Source organism: Danio rerio, chromosome 13, assembly GCF_049306965.1.
Source record: "Danio rerio strain Tuebingen ecotype United States chromosome 13, GRCz12tu, whole genome shotgun sequence".
Classification (NCBI taxonomy): domain Eukaryota; kingdom Metazoa; phylum Chordata; class Actinopteri; order Cypriniformes; family Danionidae; genus Danio; species Danio rerio.
In genome coordinates, this window is record NC_133188.1 from 31,592,949 (window position 1) to 31,612,764 (window position 19,816).

Consider the following 19,816-nt stretch of genomic DNA (forward strand, 5'->3'; position numbering starts at 1 on the left):
AATTAGGACTGTAAGGTCTGACTTTATTTAGACAAAAGTCTTGTCACTTAACAGAAATAATGTACAGTATAGAATATAAAGTCATGGTGCAGTGGGAAAATAACAAATATTGTGTATGACACCCATGAGCTTGGAGGACTGCATCCATACATCTCTGAAATGACTCAAATAACTTATTAATAAAGTCATCTGAAATAGCAAAGAAAGCGATCTTGCAGGACTTCCAGATTCATCAAGATTCTATGGAATCATATTCAATGCTTCCTCCTGCATCTTACCCTAAACATGCTCAATAATGTTCATGCCTGGTGACTGGGCTGGCCAATCCTGTAGCACCTTGACCTTCTTTGTTGTCAGTATCTTTGATTTGGAAGCTGAAGTATAAAAAGGAGCGCTATCCTGCTGAAGAATTTGCCCTCTCCTGTGGTTTGTAATGTAATGGGCAGCACAAATGTCTTTATGCCTCAGGTTGTTGATGTTATCATCCACTCTGCTGATCTCTTGCATGTCCCTATACTAAATGTAAACCCAAACCATGATTTTTCCTTCACCAAACTTGACTGATTTCTATGAAAATATTGAGTCCATGCGGGTTCCAGTGGGTCTTCTGCAGTATTTGTGATGATTGGGATGCAGTTCAACAGACGATTTATCCGAAAAATCGACCATCTGTCACGTTTCCAAATGATCAACTAGAAGTCAAGTTATTATTTGTTTCTTCTACAACTGGAATCGATGACAAGACTTTTGTCAGCTAGCGTACTGTCCAGTAATAAGAGATTTTTGGTCAAAGTTTTACATTTGGATCCAGAGTAACCCCTTGTCGTTTTGGTCTTTAACACTTCAAAAGTCGCCTATTTGACACTATAGAAAAATAAAATGTTAACCTGGATCAGTGATAACATCTTTGAAATGATGCAACAATATATTTACTGAAATGATCCCCTTTGAATGATCATCTTGTATTAATAGTGGCTACTGAAGCTTGGTCTTCATAACTGGACTTTATCCATGTCTCTTTAAGCAATATTTAACATTTTTAAATATATTTTTTGGTAATACTGCAATCTAACTTACGTAACTTTACTTACTTAACATAATAATAATTATTTTAATTCATTTATTTGTCTTCTTTACTTCATAGCATGGCAAAAAATAGACATTATCTGTTATCAAGAAATTCATATAGGTTTGGAACAAGAGGTGGGTGACTAAATGTAAATTGTTAATTTTAGGGCAAGTAATATTTGTCAAAAAGTAACCACTCCAACAAAACAACTCAACTGACCAAAACTGACAAGAACATCACTGTACTAAGAATCCAATGTGTAGAATTACCTTTATGACAGAAAATTAGACTGCTAGTTATTTTTCCTAAACCCTTCCTGGTTGCTTACATTCGAAAAATAGCTTGTGCTGGAAACAATTTCTGATGGTTTGTTTGGATCTGGCAGCAGAAAGAAAAGAGAACAAGAAATGACAGCACAAACTCACAAATCAACAGTTCTTTTCATATTAGAAATCCGCAGTTAGTCTTTTCTAGAGCCAAGAAAGGGGATTTATCAATTTAATCATGTCAATTCTCGCCAGGCAACCAAGCATATATCTGTACCACACACCAACCTCAGCCTCGCAATAGAAAGTTGATGTTGACTTTTATCAAATAACTGTCAAAGGCCATTACAGCGTAGTGCAACTGGAATTACAGGCAGATTGAAGGATACTGGTCAGTTTGCGGCCGTCTGAAGTTTTCTGGGAGATGAGCTTCATACAGCTGTCTTGCCTTGGTGTTGCCCATGCTCTGCACACTCTAAACCGAGAAAGAGAGAAAAACAAAGAGATAGCAGGTGAAAAACAGAAAACAACTGGATAATTTCATGATTCATTTAAATGGTGAAACCAAAACTCAGTAAATATCTAGTGTATAGGTCTCAAACGCAATTCCTGGAGGGCCACTGCTCTGCACAGTTTTGCTCCAGCCCTATTAAACAAAGCTGATCCAAATAATCAAGGTACTCAAAAGGGTCATGAACACCTTCATTAGTTGGATCAAGTGTGTTTGTCAGGGTTGGAGCAAAACTGTGCAGAGCTGCGGCCCTCCAGGAGTTTGAGACCTATGATCTAGTGTTATGTCAGTAGACGTATATTGTTTGTATTTTCAGTGAATAAAGGTGGATAGGGAAGATGTTGCATGACTTCCATCTTGCAAACAAGTAGGTAACTTGATGTTAGACACACCAGGTAAGAGTTGAGTGCCATCTTTTGTTATATTTATCCAATAGCTGAGAATAGGGAAGAATATGGTGCAGCACCTAAGGGCTTACTCACACTATGCCATCCGTACTGTGCCCAGGCCCGTTTCCCGGATCGTTTGAGAAGTGTGAGTGCGCTGAATCGGGCTCAAGCACGGTTCACGTGGCCGGCCCTGGCCCGGTTGGAAGAGGTGTGCCATAGCGCGGATCACTTGGGCTTTGAGTGCAAAACGCGCCAAAGCCCGAAACTGAAAGCGAGACGTGACTTTTAAGATGCTGTTTTATATGGATTTATTAATCATTCTTACTGTTCAGTGATCGCAAATCACTGAACGCAAAGTGATCTGTCCTAGTTTATTAAAGACGCAAACTCCTCACTGCACGTCAGCTGCGCGCCTTCAGCAGATCTCCTCATTCCTGCAGCACGAGAGCTTTATGATTGTTTATGAGCGCCAAAAGTGGCGGATCTGTCCGGTGAAATATCTGACTGCGCGTCCTCGCATCCCTAAGGACTGTTTGGCGAAATATTTGACTGCATGTCACTGCATAACAAACGACTGAAACGATATAACTAGAGAAATCTCCACTGTGCTACTGGGTGAGAGCGTATGGCAAGCCGTTTTAGCATTTAAACCTTGTTCTGACTATCCATAAATATATTTAAATATATCTCTAATTATATTTTGACTAGTCATAATTATAATTCGACTATTCAGATTGGAGATATCTGTAAATATATTATGACTGACTAGTCATATTCCTCCATTGACTTCCATTGAAAAATATTTGCAGATATCTCTAAATAAGTTTTGACTAGTCACAATTGTAATTAGAGATATCTCCAAATGAATTTTGACTAGTCAAAAATCCAATTCAAGATATCTACAACTGTAATTCGACTATTAGTAAATTAATTAGAGATATCTTCAAATATATTTGTTAATATCTCTAAATATGACGAATTAAAGATATCTCCAAATGTATTATGACTAGTAAATACTCAGTTAGAGATATCTCTAATTACAATTGTTACTAGTCAAAATTCATTTGGAGATATCTCTAATTACAATTGTGACTAATCAAAACTCATTTAGAGATATCTGCAAATATTTTTCAATGGAAGTCAATGGAGGAATATGACTAGTCATAATATATTTGCAGATATCTCCAATCTGATTTCGTACAATTGTAATTGCAGATATCTCTAATTGTCATTCTGAGTAGTGGAATTATTATTATGACTAGTCAAAATATAGATAGAGATATCTCTAAATATATTTATGGAGTCAGAACAAAGATTTAAATGCTAAAAAGGCTTGCCATAGAGAGCGCTTCTCACAGAACAGAGCAGCAGCGATGACGTAAGCGTGCCGAGGCCCGATATTGTGTGAGCGCGGGCCGGGGGGGGGAAGACGGGAGGGGGAACAAGCGAGCTTTGGCCCGGTTCGAGGCAACTGTACCTAGTGTGAGTACGGCCTAAGTCTTCTTTTATTTTTGTTTCATAGTAGTTTGTAGCAACGCAAGAGGTTACACTTGAACTTTAATTTCTTTCTTTGGTTTGGCGTCACTAGTGTCCCCTTACTCTTACCCCTTACTCCTCATATTTTTGTTTGATACTTTCTTTTTAAACTTGCTTCTTTTTCTCTATTTTTTTATTATTATTGTAAATATTAATTCTATATATATTTTGGGTATTTTGCATGGTTTACACTTTTTGTAATGAAATCACTTTTGTTGGCATATTCGTTGATGCCTTTTTGCTTCCACCATCACATGGTAAAACTGCCACATCTTAAATGTTATCCCTTTTAGACTAACATCAAAGAGGTGGTAACACTAGGAATGACCAAATAAAATGAAATAAATTAATAAGTGTAACAATTCACAAATTCATATTGAATCTTTCAGTAAACAACGGTTTGGTATTAAAAACTAAATAATTTGTCACAGCAATAAAAAGGTATATTTGTAAAATAGAAGAGCTTTAAGTGAGTGAAATATAATGTTCTCAGTGCATCTACAGTCAAGCATATGCTGGACCAGATCATTGAAATATACTAATGATCATGCTGTGTTTTTGCATAGCTGAAAACACCAGCCTTCTTCCAAAAACACTCAGGGCTGCGTTTAACTCATTTTCCAACTGAACTCTGTGCTTTAAAAAACACAGCACACTAAGGGCTTGAACAGACGATCAGCGCCTTGTCATGCTGCTGGCATTCTGAACAACATGGTGCCTTCATTGAAAAGAACTGAACAAATATGCTCACCCAACAAGGAAAAGACAGAGCTTTCTATAGATTTACAGCCAGGAATTATTCGCCGTAATACTATTCCTTCATGAGCCCATTTTGCCGGACAGTTATAGCTGGCTGTTCCTAGAACCTCTGTCCCTATAGCCAGAGGGCATTTTCCACTGCAGGTGACATTGTCTTTAGAAAATGTGCACACTGAGTGAAAAACACACAGTTCCATATGTTAACTTTGCATTTGTTTATAACGACAAAACAATAAATTTAATTTTTTTAAGGAACTGTTTTTGTTTTATATGCTGCTAAGATGATGGGTCAAGTATAGCTCCATCATTGATCCAAGCAAAAACAAAATAGCTTTATGACCTCATGCTGCATCCCAATTCGTATACTATCCATTCTAAATAGTATTTGAAAATAAAACTAGTCTGTCCCAAAGCATAGTAAGTTGAAAAGAGTATGCAAAAGGTTCCCTGATGGTTTACTAATTCCATTAAAAATCAAAGTGTAGAACCGTCCATACTCTGACCGCTAATTTTGCCCACAATACATTGTGCGTTGGACGTGAATTTGATTAGAAATACAAAGTTGGGTAAAAAGTGTAAATAAACTACAGACATGGAGGACACACGATACCAACCGTCATGTAGAGAGGCTTAGGTAAAGTTGTTTAAATGACTATTAATTAATATCTAGCCAACTGGAAAATATTTAAATCCCATTTCTCATATTACATTTCATCTGCAACAACGTGAACTTATATCAAGATATGATTAGACGTTAACTTATGAATGCATAAATATCCAAAGACCTGAGGAATTTTCTCTGCATGAAAGACTCGCGAATGTCAGATTATCCTGCTGCTGCTTCTCCTATAAGGTAGGTAATTTAATATGAAAAAATGTGGATAATGAGATGATTGTGTCGAGAGATGATTGACAGAGGATGTAACTAAGCAACATAATGATCTGTTGACGAGGAAGTAGTACATCCCAAAGCTTGTATACTCTTCTGTTACACAAATGTATATACACTTTTCCTTCACCAAACAAAAAAAAAAAAAACATACTTTTAGGGCGTAGTATCAGCATGTGAATTGGGACACAGCGTTAGTTTTAATCAGGGCTGTGCAATATGAAGATATATATCGCATGGTCAAAATAAAAGTCTATTGTTTCATATTGTTTGATTCATGGCGTCACAAAATACTATGTTTATGGTAATACTTTTTCATAATTTATATATGAGTGCTATATTACAAACCGCATGAAACATGAATAACATTAATTTAAAAAGAAAGTAATAATTTCAATCGAATCAATAATTTCTTCTTTATTAATTAAGAAAAATAAATTGCATGAGTACATTTCTTTATACTTAAAAAAATAATAATAAAAATAATAAAAAAAAAAATAAATAAATAAATAAATAAATAAATAAATAAATATATATATATATATATATATATATATATATATATATATATATATATATATATATATATATATATATATATATATATATATATATATATATATCCAACTGGTCCTACTGCATCCAGCCTGCTCTGAACTGGGATCGAACCGGTAACTCTTTGTATGAGAGTTGCTTTGTATGAGAGTCGCTAGAGCACCTTTTGAGGTCAGAGGAGTGAGGTTTACCTGCATAGCACTTCGCTGGCTGGTCTCTGTTGCATATATTTTTAAATGTAAAAAGAAATGGTCCTTTGCATGTGGTTACTATATATATTAATTAATTTTCCTTCAGCTCTGTTTCTATTTCAGAGGTTGCCACAGCAGAATAAACCACCAACTTTTCCGGCATATATTTTACACAGTAGATGCCCCAGTACTAGGAAACACCCTTACACACTAATTCATACTCACACTCATACACTATGGACGATTTAGTTTATTTAATTTACATAAAGTGCATGTCTTTAGACTGTGGGAGAAACAGTAGCACGAACACAGGGAGAACATGCAAACTCCACCCAGAAATGCCAACTGGTCCATATGGGACTCGAACCAGCAACCTTTTTGCTGTGAGGAGACAGTGCTAATCACTAAGCCACCATGCCATCAACATCACTTTATATACTACAGATTAAATTTAGAGTAAACTCTGAAACTGGTGCATCTTTGTTGTGTTTAAACAGCACAAAACAAATGAACTGAGAAAGCAAATGTATTTATTATGCTGCTTGAACCCCTAAAAAAGCTACAATGATCTCTTCTCAATGTCAAAATCCTGCAATGACCTCTTGAAAAAGAACGACCTCATTCATCCTATGAGGCAGTGGAGTCTGATTGGTTGCTGCGTTAACAATCACCAGGGCAACAGGAGTGACAGCACAAAATATTTAGACCATGATTCATTCCACACATCCCAAATTCCTAACCTCCTAATAAAAAGCAGTGTTAAAATGCATGACCTTTCACCTAAAACAGGCTTAAAAGAACAAGCTCAGCTGCCTGTGCGAGTCCACTGCCCTGATTCCTAATTAACCATGTAATCCTGTACACAACTGTTTCGAACATATACAAACGATGCATATTTGCGTTATCAGTTCAATGTCACGTCCGTCTAAGCCTGTCAGAGACAAATTAATATGAGGATGATGGATCAGACTGAAGGAAGAGTGGATGCTGAAATACAGACAAGTAATTACCCATCAGGAATTAATTATCCATCCAGACGACAATTAATATGCGAAGGGGAGATGCAAGAGTCCCTTTTGATTGCTTAAAAACTCATAAATCTTTCAAGCCACACTGCTCTTTATAGCACAACACAGAGAGAGACACACAGATATGGTCACACACACACACACACACACACACACAAATGTACACCTGCAATAGGAGTGAAGGTTATTTGAGCAATCACTCACTACATCAGATAAACAGATCATATGCCTTCAGGAAGGTTTTATTTTTAATGCTAGTTCAGCTTTTTACTTGCCTGACCACAAATATGAAAAAAACATGTTGCTCATTATTTTCTTTAACACTTTAAGGCTTGTACATTTAATAAAACCTCACTTACAATGAGTGGATTTTTTTTTACTTCGTATATCCAGTTAAATGTTGAATAAAGAAATATGCAGTCAGCCAATCACATGTTGGCAACTCAATGGATGCAAACGAGATATTCATGTCAGGATGAGCATTTTGATGTCAGCTCTGAGTACTAACCTTTGCAAAGACTAGTCGACTAATTGACTTTTGGCTTTTTTTTCCTTTTTTTTTTGGATTGACGTCGACTAGTTGTGCTGCGTAGATCACGTGGTTTGACTTGAACTCCATTGCTGCTTTATACACAAAGGCAGTTCACTGTATTAAACTGCCCTCGAGTTATTATCATTTTTGAAATTTTATTTTTCATATGTCAGCGTCAAAGATTCACATGAACTTTGAGTGAACTTTAAATACTCAAAAAAATGCCAGTTAGATCGCTCCATGTAAATACCCTAGAGCAGATGCTAGCCAATCACATTAAAGCAACCCTGAAAAAGTAATGTGATTGGTTGCTTTCCTCTGCAAAGCGTAGATGCTGTGACATATTTTGTAAATTAATTTTGAAGCATGCAGAAATCGTGTAGTGCGTAGCCGGTGAAGGTGTGACACTTAATAGTGTCCAATGAACGCGGTGAAGATGTGCAGCAAACGGGCATCTGACTATATATATAGTTGAAGTCAGAATTATTAGGCCCCCTGCTTATTTTTCCCCCAATTTCTGTTTAACAGAGAGAATATGTTTTTAGCACATTTCTAAACATAACAGTTTTAATAACTCATCTCTAAAAACTGATTTATTTTATCTTTGCCATGTTGACAGTACATAATATTTGACTAGATATTTTTCAAGACAATTCTATACAGCTTAAAGTGACATTTAAAGGCTTAACTAGGTTAATTAGGTTAACTAGGCAGGATAGGGTGATTAGGTGAGTTATTGTATAAAGCAGGTTTGTTCTGTTGACTATCGAATAAAAATAAAGCTTAAAAGGGCTAATCATTTTGACCTTAAAATGACGTTTAAAAAAAATGAAAACTGCTTTTATTCTAGCCGAAATAAAACAAATAAGACTTTCTCCAGAAGAAATAAATATTATCAGACGTATTGCAAATAAAATTCTTGGCTCTGTTTAACATCATTTGGGAAATTTAAAAAAAAAAAATTCAAAGGGGGGCTAATAATTCTGACTTTATCTGTTTATGGAAAAAGTTGTCTGATATGAGCATTGGTACATTATATGACTTTCTTGTCACCATATGCTTTTTGTTGTATTTTTGTCTGTGTAACAAACGCAATGTGTACATCTCTCCAAAAAAAGTGTTGTATTAACACTATAAATTATTGAAATATTGTAGTTTACCCCAAAATTCTACATTTCTTTTACAGTTTGCACTGTATTTATTAGTAAAACACTGGCAAACACGATTGCTGCTTTTTACCATCAATTTGATCCTTCTTTACAGTAGCATAGTGAAATGTTTCCACTTGTAACTTGTAATACTCAGCCAATATGTACATTTTCAAAATATACAGTGCTTGAACTTCTCAACCAATATATTAACCAGCACCGTTGCTTTCAAATATGATAATAAGAACAAATGTTCCTTGAGCAATAATCAACATATTAAATTAATTTCTAATTATGCGACACTGAAGGCTGGAGCAGTGAAGGTAAATATCCATCTATGTCATCACAAGGGTAAATGACTTTCAAATATATTGGGATTAAGTTTTTTTTCACATGTAACGTAAAACAACATGATTATAAAGTTTTGATGAATTGTTTTTTTAAATCATTAAATTTAAAATCATTAAATTTAAATCATCATTGTCATTGCAATTTAGCCTTGGTAATCATAAAAGACTTTCAACAATATACCTTTACAGACTTTTAGGTTGAATAATAGTGTAAGTGATCAACTAATATAAATTGCTGTGAAATAGCATTACTGATCCAATGAAAGTTATGCCATTAACAGGCCCAAACGTCCTGTGCACAGTGAAGTGTTACATGATAACACACGTACTTGTATCTGCTCGGGGGTCCATTGGTCTAGGTTGACGGATTTGACGCGTGATATATGCACTCCCAGGTTCCGGTGTATTCCGGCACAGCGGATACAAATAAACACACCAAGATTCCAAGAGGCCCACCGAGGTCCTGCGGGGAAAAACAGAGACAACAGACAGATTTTAGACCTACAGTAAAGCACTTCCCATTATCGGCAAAAGATAACGCCGTCATAACAGGGAGTGAAAAAAACAGCAGTTTAAAGTAAATCTTCAGAGTCTGGGTGCTGCCTCAAGCTACGTCGTGTAATTCTGCCTTGCCACGCCATCGAATAAACAGCATTGTGCTGCGATGCTGAAACCCAATATCTAAACGGCGAAATTTTGCAGTTATGATAAAATTCAATCTATGCAGCGGATGAATGCAGCAGGTAGCCCACCTGAATCAAGTCAATAGCCGCAGGTACCTGAATTAAACCCTGAAACTACATTGTGAGACTCCTGATCTCATCAGCCACAGGAAAAAAAAGGAAAAAGAAAAATGTGAATTGTGCTACAAAACAGACTGCATGAGATTATCTTAAGCCCGGTGTGTAATATTCAGCTCTCAGAAGAGACTGTAATAGTATGGGGGCGGATGGTAGCGCTTTGACTGTTGATGCTAACAAAAGGCAGAGACTGAGTTTGTGTATCTTTTAGATAAGTGTACCACAACTAATACCCACATTTAAACTCAAGTTTAGACACAGACTTGAACTCCCAAAGGTGTTACCGAGCAGGGTCAGTGTTTGTGGAAAAAAAGTGCATGTAACAGGAAGCAAAATTGTAAAAAATTAAAAATAAAAACTTTGTAAATGTTTATTTTTGATGTTAACAACAACTATATTGTTAAAGTGCAATTTGTTATGATAGAGTGATAGATGATCTGTTGTTATAAATAGAAAGGGAAGATATATAGATATATACACTGTGAAAAACAAAAGGTTAGGGTAACTCAAACCATTTGAGGAAACCGGTTGCAACAAACCATTTAAGTTCAAATCTAATCGTAAGCGAGTACTGTGAACTTAATCCATTTAATTAAACAAGGCAATCTGAGTACAGTAAAACCCAATAAATGAAGAGAACTCAAACCAACGGAGTACTGTAAAACTCAATAAGTTAAGGCAACTTAAACCTTTGAGGAAACCGATTGCTACAAACCACTTGAGTTAAAAAACGAATCTATACAAGTACCATAAACTTACTCCATTTAAGTTGAATTAATGAGGTATTTAATTAACTCATTACCTTTAACACTGACTTCAAAACTCATTTCGAATGAGTAGAATTAACTTTCAGTCAATTTTCAGTTAACTACACTCAATTTATTTAATAAAGTTGACTGTTGGGTTATACGGTGTACACATACACACAGAGTACATAAAGTGCTCAGCACAAATGAGTACACCCCCTTTCAAACATGAATATTTTATCCATTTCTCAGAGAATAGAGCCAATAATTGTTGGTGCATTTAAGTAAAACAGTTTTATTAAACATTTATATCCATTAAAATATGAGTTTGGTCACCAAACATCTTTAGGAATAAAAAAAGAAAATCTAAAGTTTTATAGATTATTTATGTTTCTCTTAATTTTTTCTGTTTATTGAAATAATTGAATATTTTACACCAAAATATTAATTTGGGTGCACTGATTTTTGAAAGGTGACAGTTTTTAGTCAAAAAAGTTTCAGTTTAGGCTTTGGCACTGATTTGTAAATGCACAAATATAGACAATATTCATTTAAAACAGTGCTCTATGAGGGGTTTTTATAACTGGCATCAGATAACCGATTTTAAGGTTTACTGTGGTTTGGAAAAGTTAGTCTTAAAATCCCTAAAATTTTCTATTATACCGAACATTTAAAAAACAAAATCACATATGCATGCTATGGACCTGAACAGTGACTGGTTTACTTTAAATCCAACAAAAAGTTATTCATTTTATTTACTACACCTTAAGAGGACTTATTTTAGAGAAGTAATCACAACACCATGACATATATATATATATATATATATATATATATATATATATAAATATCATTATTGTACAATATAGAAAAGAATTACTCGAGACTGCATGTTTCCCATATCGCCCAGCCCTACACAAATATAATATTGATTTTACACAACACTTCAATAAACAAGAATTAACAGCCATTTCTTAGACACAATATTTTTTAAAAAGCTGCCACCTACAGGCAGCTGTAATGTCATATTTATTTATTCAAGTCAACTTGCCAAGGTGCCAGCACAAAAGCAAATAATTTTTAATCAATTGGATTAAAAAAGTTCACCAAAATAACAAAGCTTTCGTTCTTTTGTCAAATATCTAACGTCATCTAAGATGATCAGCTAGTCAACTAGCCTTGCGCATTAGTATCTTTATGATCTGTTCGAGAAACCGAGCACAAGAAGTATTCAGCAGAGAAGTCATGCATGGAAGCAGATGGATTGTGGGATGCTGGAGCGGTCATGACAGCTCTCGGGTGGTTGGTTGGTTCTGGTGAGAGCGCCGTTCCTGACGGGCTATAAATCACAAGGTTTGCTGGGAAATGGATTTCTGTGGTTCACCCGCCCTCTTTGGCTTTATCTACACCTGTCAGCCATCTTAGAACACATGCAATTCCCGGCCTCCGTCTAACACAGCACGGGGCCGTATCCGTGGTAGCAGGAGAGAAGGAGTCTGTATTCTGCCCACAGGATGCCTGGCATGGGTTTTTATGCCCATCATGCAACAGTAAAATAAACCAACTACCCTAGCGGTGCCACCCACACAGCTCCCAAACAGAGGAGTGCTCTCGCACACATACTAGCTACAAGTACAACCATTAGCATAACAAACAATACCACACACTGTTTCCTCACTTTTAAGCTTGTTCATATTTCATCCTGCATGATTGCTCAGGATATTAATGGCTATCTTGCTGCTGTTCAAAGCTCAGATGACAAAAAAGGACAGGCGACGCGTGAACAGGCTGATAAGATTCCCCCAACGCGCTAGGAAAACTCTGGCGAAAACTGCGGTAATGAGAGAGAGCAGGTCTCCAGTGTCTTATCTCTCACCCGGCCCAAACTACCATCCGGCTGGCTGCACCGGCTCCGTCTGCCACCCTCCCAGATTTATTAGCCCAATAAAAGGCTGCAAGATTGCGTCTCACACTGCTGCACCAGGAGCTGCATAACTCACCCACAATTAAAGAGGGTTAATTTGTCATTGAGTAGAGCCCGGTGCAGTGCCCCTGCGGAGGAACTCGCTCCACACCCTCCCTGCTGGACCCATGCGCTGCGATGGGGACTTGATATGCTGATTTCAGGTTCCCACACCTTCTGACTAATGGATTTCCATAATTGGCCATGACTTCCTGCAAATGCTAGAAGAAAAATGTACTCACTAAGAGCATTTTGAGCTGAATGAGAAGAAATCAAGCAAATTATTATGACTACACAAATGTCTTTGCTTCTTAAGATTATATTAATGTCTATGACTTTTCCATGTACCCTTTCTAAGTTTTTCCGTGTAGGCTTGTATTTTACAGAAGTGTAAAAATACTCAAAAAATGTCTCTGTCAACATTTTCAAACAATTATATTTGATTTACCAAAGTCACACATGAGCCATTTTCACATGTCACATTCATAACGGAGAGGTATCATACATCCATAATAGGGCAGAGTGATAAAATCGGTATTGATATTCATTGAACGAACACCATTGTCAATATCGATAAAAAAAGCTTCGTTATGAAGGCTTTAGTTTTATTAAAATGTGGCAGCTGAGCACCTTGGAAGCAATGCAAATAAGCTTAGGATGCAAGTTTGTCATTTCCAATAGAGGCGCACGACTTGCACAACAAGCGTATCGGAGCGACGCGCACATGTTGTGCAAGTGGCACAAGTGACTCATGCGCATTTTTCAGGCGCACCTAGTTAAAAACATTTCAACTTTTCTGAATGCAGCGAGCGCACCGCGAGTCATGCAAGTAGAACTAACCAATCTGCTTAACACTTTGTTTGGAATATACACATTTCAGTAATAACAGCAGACTAACTACTTCAGACAAACACAGCGCGTCTAAACACTGCAGCGCTTTTTACTTTTCTCCATAAACTCGTCAGACGCCAGGGGAGCACGAGCGCAAAGCCTTTTGTAAGTGGCTTGCCACTTAAGGTTAGAATAACAACACATGCGAAAATGAGTGCTGTATAGCAGCAGTGAGGAGTTTGGAATGTAGGGATGTCACCAGAGTGGCTTTTTGGTTTCTTTTCTTGTGCATCCCAGCCACTAGCTCCCCATCTGAAAGATCTTTTTAGCATGGGGTTAATGTTGTCATCTAATTTCACAATTTGTAATGTTGCAGTATGTAATGGAATAATGATGGCTGGTTCCTTTACTTGAAAGCTCACATTTAATTATGATAATTTGTTTTGATCAGAGTTTAAGGTTTACTGTATCATTACTATTCACACCTTACAGTTGTTGATCTACCTTTACCATTGCACACATTTTGCATAACAATTTATTTATCAAGTTTAAGAGTTTTTTTAACATTTATGTTTATTTTATTATAAGGACAACATTTTTTTTTTTGGTTTTAATATTTTAGTTTTTTAATTATTTAAACTATTTCCCTTTGTAATGTTGGTAAATTAAAATAAAGTGATTTAAAAAAAATCCTAAATGGATTGTTAAAAAAAATATTCAATAATTATTGATATCGAATTATCTGAAACATTATATCATGATTATTTTTTTGCAATATAGCCCAGCCCTAATCCATAAGTTTTTCCCTCATAAATACAAAAATTTTAAATAAAATAAAATCAATCATTTTTGTTTTATAGAGAGCCAACTTTAATGATTTTGGTTAGCATTAATTATTTTGGGTTGTGCGATTTAATTCACAGAATTTCTACAAAGTATGTTGTACACTGTAAACTGTTTACAGATTGACTGTTTTCTGGTCCCATAAATCTGTGGCTAGTAGTTTTAGAAAGTTTATAAAGATGCTTCAATAACATATTCTTTCTCTGTGCATTTATGTTTTATTTTTTACTGCTGTAAAATGATAGCGTGTGCTCCTGACTGACTAAGCATATTATATTTTTACACACAAGTGAAACTTCAAAGAACATATTTAATATATGCAGGGATACAACGACAATGTAGTCATAAACTCCCTGCTACAAAATCAAATCAAAAGTGACTGCAAGAAATGCACAAGAATAAACAGAACTCTGCCTTGGTTGTGATTGCCTCTGAGATGCAGGAGTGGGGGAACATAACCAAAATATCACAATTTATTTCATATGGTAACATTAAATATTACTCGCTCACTCAATTTCTTTCAGCTTAGTCCCTGATTTATCATTGGTCACCACAGAGGCATGAACCACCTATTATTCTAGCATAAGTTTTATATGGTGGATGCCCTTCTTGTCTCAACTCAGCACTAATAGTATGAAGCTCCATTTCTGCCAAGGGTGTAATAATACACAAATGCCACGGTTCAGTTCAGTTTGCTGAGGGGGCATAACATTTGCTGTGGCACCAAATGGGGAAATTATGCCAAGGTTTAAAGTAGGTGGGGGGGCTCCACTTACGGCACATTATATCTTATTAGTGGGCATCTGGCTCCCCTATGAATATTGCTGGGTGGGTGGCAAATATTGACTTACTATGATAGCATTACAGTTTGTACAGTAAGGTGCATTTGAATTGAACACTGCTACAGCTGAATACTGCTTTTGTTTATCCAATTTACATGTATGTCTTTGGACTGTAAAGGAAACCAGAGCACGGAGAGAACATGCAAACTCCACACAGAAATGCCACCCGGTACCTCCTTGCTGTCAGTTGACAGTGCTACCTCTCAGTCACTGTGCCGCCCATATTAAATATTACTATGATGCAGTATTATAGGTTTATAAATATATAGTATAATTTATACCTAATATTATACATTTAGAATATTAAAAATAGTTTAAACTTAAAGTTAACAATAAAAATTTTCAAGCATTGTTGCTTCGCACGAGAAAAAGGGAATGCGCATGCTTCTTAAACAGTCGTGCACATCACATCACCTCTGATCATCCTCTCATTCGAAATTCACCTGCTTTCTTTTGCTCACGCGAACACTATTTTGTTGGTTCTCCATTCTAAGATCACATTTGCATACATATTGGGCCATCTTTAATTTTGAACCCTGCTTTTGAGAGAACTACAATTTAAAAATGATCTTCAATCAGCCTAAGAAGCTAGGGAGAGTGTTTGTCTAACCGGCCACAGTTGAAATCTACCCGCAAACCAATACTCAGATTTTAACACGATTAAGACAATACTCTGATTAAAAGTCTACCATGTAAACAGCAACTTTTGTTTACCTTAATCCAACTACAGCCATAATCGGACTAAACAGTAATCAAATTAAGACATGGGAGAATGATGATTTTAGAAACATTATTGAAGTGCAATACAGACACAGACACTATACAGACACTATCATGTAATGTAATATTACCAATCGCCGCATTCTGTGGCAGGATATTCTATACCAGAGGTCTCAAACTCACGGCCCGCGGGCCATTTGCGGCCCTCAGTGCAATATTTTGTGGCCCGCGCAGACTGCTGTACACTGACAGAATCAGCGGAGCGGGTAGAGAGAGCGCTCCCCGCTCCGCTGATTCTATCCGTACACAGCGATCACTGGCTTTCCCCGCCCGCCGTACAAACAAAGGGGCGGGGATGCCGGTGACGTCACCACGCACCCCGCCCCTTTGTTAGACGCTGTGACGGGCGGGAAGTGTTAGGAGGGAACTCGCGCCGGCCAGAACCAAGGTAAGCTGTTCCCGCCCCTGCCTGCCACTAAGCTACCTATCTGCAGCCTGCCACCTACCTAGCTACAGCCTGCATCTTATATATATATTATAGGTAGATACAGACTGGTACAGACTGATGTGACTGTGGGGTGGGGGTGTTTTATTTATACATATATACGCCTTTTTTTTTAGGTGAGGGAATGGAAGTTTTGAGTGAGTCTAGACAGGTCTAGACTTAATGATGATCATCTTCAAGCCATACTGAGGGTCTCAACTGCTTCCGCTCTAAAGCCAAATGTGGTTCACATTTGTGAGAAGAAGCGCTGTCAAGTCTCTGGCAGCAAGAAGTAGGCAAAAGATGCCATGTTCAGAAGAACTGTTCATAAACTTCACTCAATGTTCTATTAATGTTCAGGACACTTCATGTTCAGAAGAAATAATTAAAACTGTTAATAATGACATTTGAGGACTTTTTTTTTTGTGAAATCCCTTATGCGGCCCAGCCTCACCCAGACTTTGCCTCCTGCGGCCCCCAGGTAAATTGAGTTTGAGACCCCTGTTCTATACACACATGGCTGTTTAACACTATTCTCTGCACCTACCGAGTCAGTAAAGAACCACAGATAGAAACATTTAAAAAGCAACTCATGTAAACACCTTAATCATATTATTGTCTTATTCAGATTAATGCAAGATTGCTGATGCCCATTTAAACATGGAATAAACTGTCGTTGACAGTTAACTTTTCATGCAGACAGAGAACACCCATGCTAGTTTGCATGTGTCTGTAGTCCTTTACAGTTCAAGTAGATCTTTTCTGACCAAGATGCAGAAAATTCTGACTTTAAGTCGGCTTTTGCTGCTACTGGTTTGTTTACATCTTTTTGCAGTGCAACATCCTTAAAAGAAAAACAAAAGAAAAAGCCATTTGAGATGATGCATTAGTTGAATTAATGCAAGCTACTGTCACTGTCCAAACATCAGACACTGTAAACATAATGTGTCAAGACATAATTGCTCTCATTATAATCAGCAGAGCCGGAAGCGCCTGTAATTTGCAGCATAGACTGTGACTTTAACATAAACAGTAAAGCAAGCTTTCACATTTCTGCCATGCATGGTATATATTAGGGCTGCACAATATATCAGCATGAATATTGCAATGTGTGAGTCTGCAATAGTCACATCACAGGGCTCTACAATGTAGTCAGGATTAAAGTTAATTAGACATTACAGTTAACAACATAGTAGAGTCTTAAAGATGTATTATTTGTGTGTGTTTGTAACAAGCATTTCAAGCAAATTTAAGCAATTTGGGCACAATAAATTAAATCTTTGTGGCTTAAAGACTAAGTGTACCTTAAATAATTATTTAATCAATAAAAATGATGCGGTGTTGTTGTTGTTGTTGTTATTGTTTATACTGTATATAGTGATCATTTAATTTCTGTTTCTGCATACTGTTTGATGCCCCAGAAACAAAAAAACATAGATTGTCTATATGAATCTTTTTCTCTGATGTTTAAAACTTTGCTTGTCATTTAAAAAATGTACCTATATTTTATGCAGATATGCTTCCCTATATTAATCAGTCCCAATCTGATGTAAAATTTGGAGTTCTTTAAAGGGTCATGACACCCTCCACTTTCGGTTCAGGTCTACCTAGATTTTTTTTAAAAGACGCATCATAATGGGCGTGAAGCTCCGCGAGCAAAGGGCAGGGGTGGGCGTGGCCAGCAGGGAAGAAGGAGCGGATCAAAAAACTGTTGTCAGTTAGCTCACAAAATGACACAAACCGTGATGAAACACATGATTTTATAGTTTACAAAGTTAGAATGCAAAGAAATAAACAGTAATTGAATGCCCTTCTACATTTGTTATTCGTAATTTCATAAACAGATAACCACAATTTATATCATTATAAAGTTAATCGTTTTCATATAAGCACTATAAATGAGGATTTTTCCCTTAATCCCCTTCTCTGAATCATAGGACCGAATGCAGACTCAGTGCAGCAGGGCTCTTGCCCCGTCTATTTTAACCATTAGCCCTGTTGGTAATCTACAGAATTTAGGCAAACACAGCAGCATGGCGATGTGTCTAAATGTGAACGATTGCCTGATAAAAGACAACGTCCGCCATTCTCCAATTCTCGTACTGCTCTTCTGACAAAAATGCTTGCAGCACACAAACAGCTTTGCTGTATCGGCCCTGACAGAGTCATGGGAGAAACATGCAACAGACCCCTTGGATCATGGAAACAGACACATACGACCCTTCATGAACAGCTAAATACTGTGTGCCGTGGGTCCGTGTCTCACAGCTTGGCATTGGCAGGTCTGTCTTGCCTCCGGAAAGCATGTGCAGTCATGAATAATTAAGGAGGATCTTCTCATAGGATAAGAAAACTCTGCTATGAATAATGAGAAATCAACGTGTCATCTTTGCACTTGCAGTTTTGCGTTACAACGCCGATTTTGATCCCGCCCCAAAAATCTTTTTAAACCCGAAAGCTGAAATTAACTCACAAAATCTTAAAATTAGGCAGTTTTCCCCACAGTTAAACCTGACAAGTGCTAACATTGTCTTAACTGATGCTCAACAGTGTTCAACACACACAAATCTTTTAAAATCTCAAAAAAGTACTCAAGGGTTTCTTGAACCTTTAAAAAGTTATTCAAGTCATCTGGTCAAATTGCATTTATATCACTATATATGTCACAGTAATATTCTGGGCAAAAAAATGGTAAAAACGAAAGCGGTAACAGCGTTTGCAAAAAATCTGGAGCTCTTGAAAGCAACAGGACTGTGGGTAAATGAGCATTGCTTTTTTATATATATTTCAAAAAGAAACTCTCGCACTAGTTGCGTTTCCAGGCACGTTTTTTTTGCGCAAGGAAACTGGAGCTTTTAAGCACTCGTGAGCATCACATCAGCTGTGCCTCACTCACCACGTCAGTGAGCGAGGATCGCCTGTGTCTTCCCATGCGCCTTATCATCCTCTCATTCGGCATTTACCTGCTTTCTTTTGCTAGTGCTAACAAAATGCTTCTCAGTTCTAAGAGCAACGGTCAACAAACGGTCTTAAACTAAAATTCAAATCTTTAGGGACAAGGCAGCACTGGCAATTTAAAAATTACTTTTAACCAGCCAAAGTAGCTAGTGGGGGTGTCTGTCTAACCCGCCACATCTGAAATCTACCCACATTCGGTGGGTTGGCGGGTATTAATGTCAATATTTGTGTGTATTTTTATAATTTATAAATATACAAATCAAAATGTAGCAATGTCAGTTTTTTTTCCAAAATCATGGAACCCTAGTATATATATATATAAAGTCGACTGTCAAGCCATGCAGCTTTACTGAGATGGATGTTAATGCTAGGTGTAAACCAGACCTCTGATAACCAGCCAAGAGCA

At 36.9% G+C, this 19,816-nt stretch overlaps 1 protein-coding gene across 4 annotated transcripts in view; it reads right to left on the reverse strand.

The window, feature by feature from the left end:
* smap1 (small ArfGAP 1) overlaps nucleotides 1–19,816 on the reverse strand; it is a 254,410-nt gene that overhangs the window by 198,029 nt on the left and 36,565 nt on the right. For all 4 annotated transcript variants that reach the window (XM_021480670.2, XM_021480669.2, XM_021480668.2 and 1 more), the window contains 2 exon segments: nucleotides 9,553–9,686; nucleotides 1,725–1,810 (listed from right to left, as the gene is read on the reverse strand). In XM_021480670.2, the coding sequence (XP_021336345.1) occupies nucleotides 1,725–1,810; nucleotides 9,553–9,686 (220 nt within the window).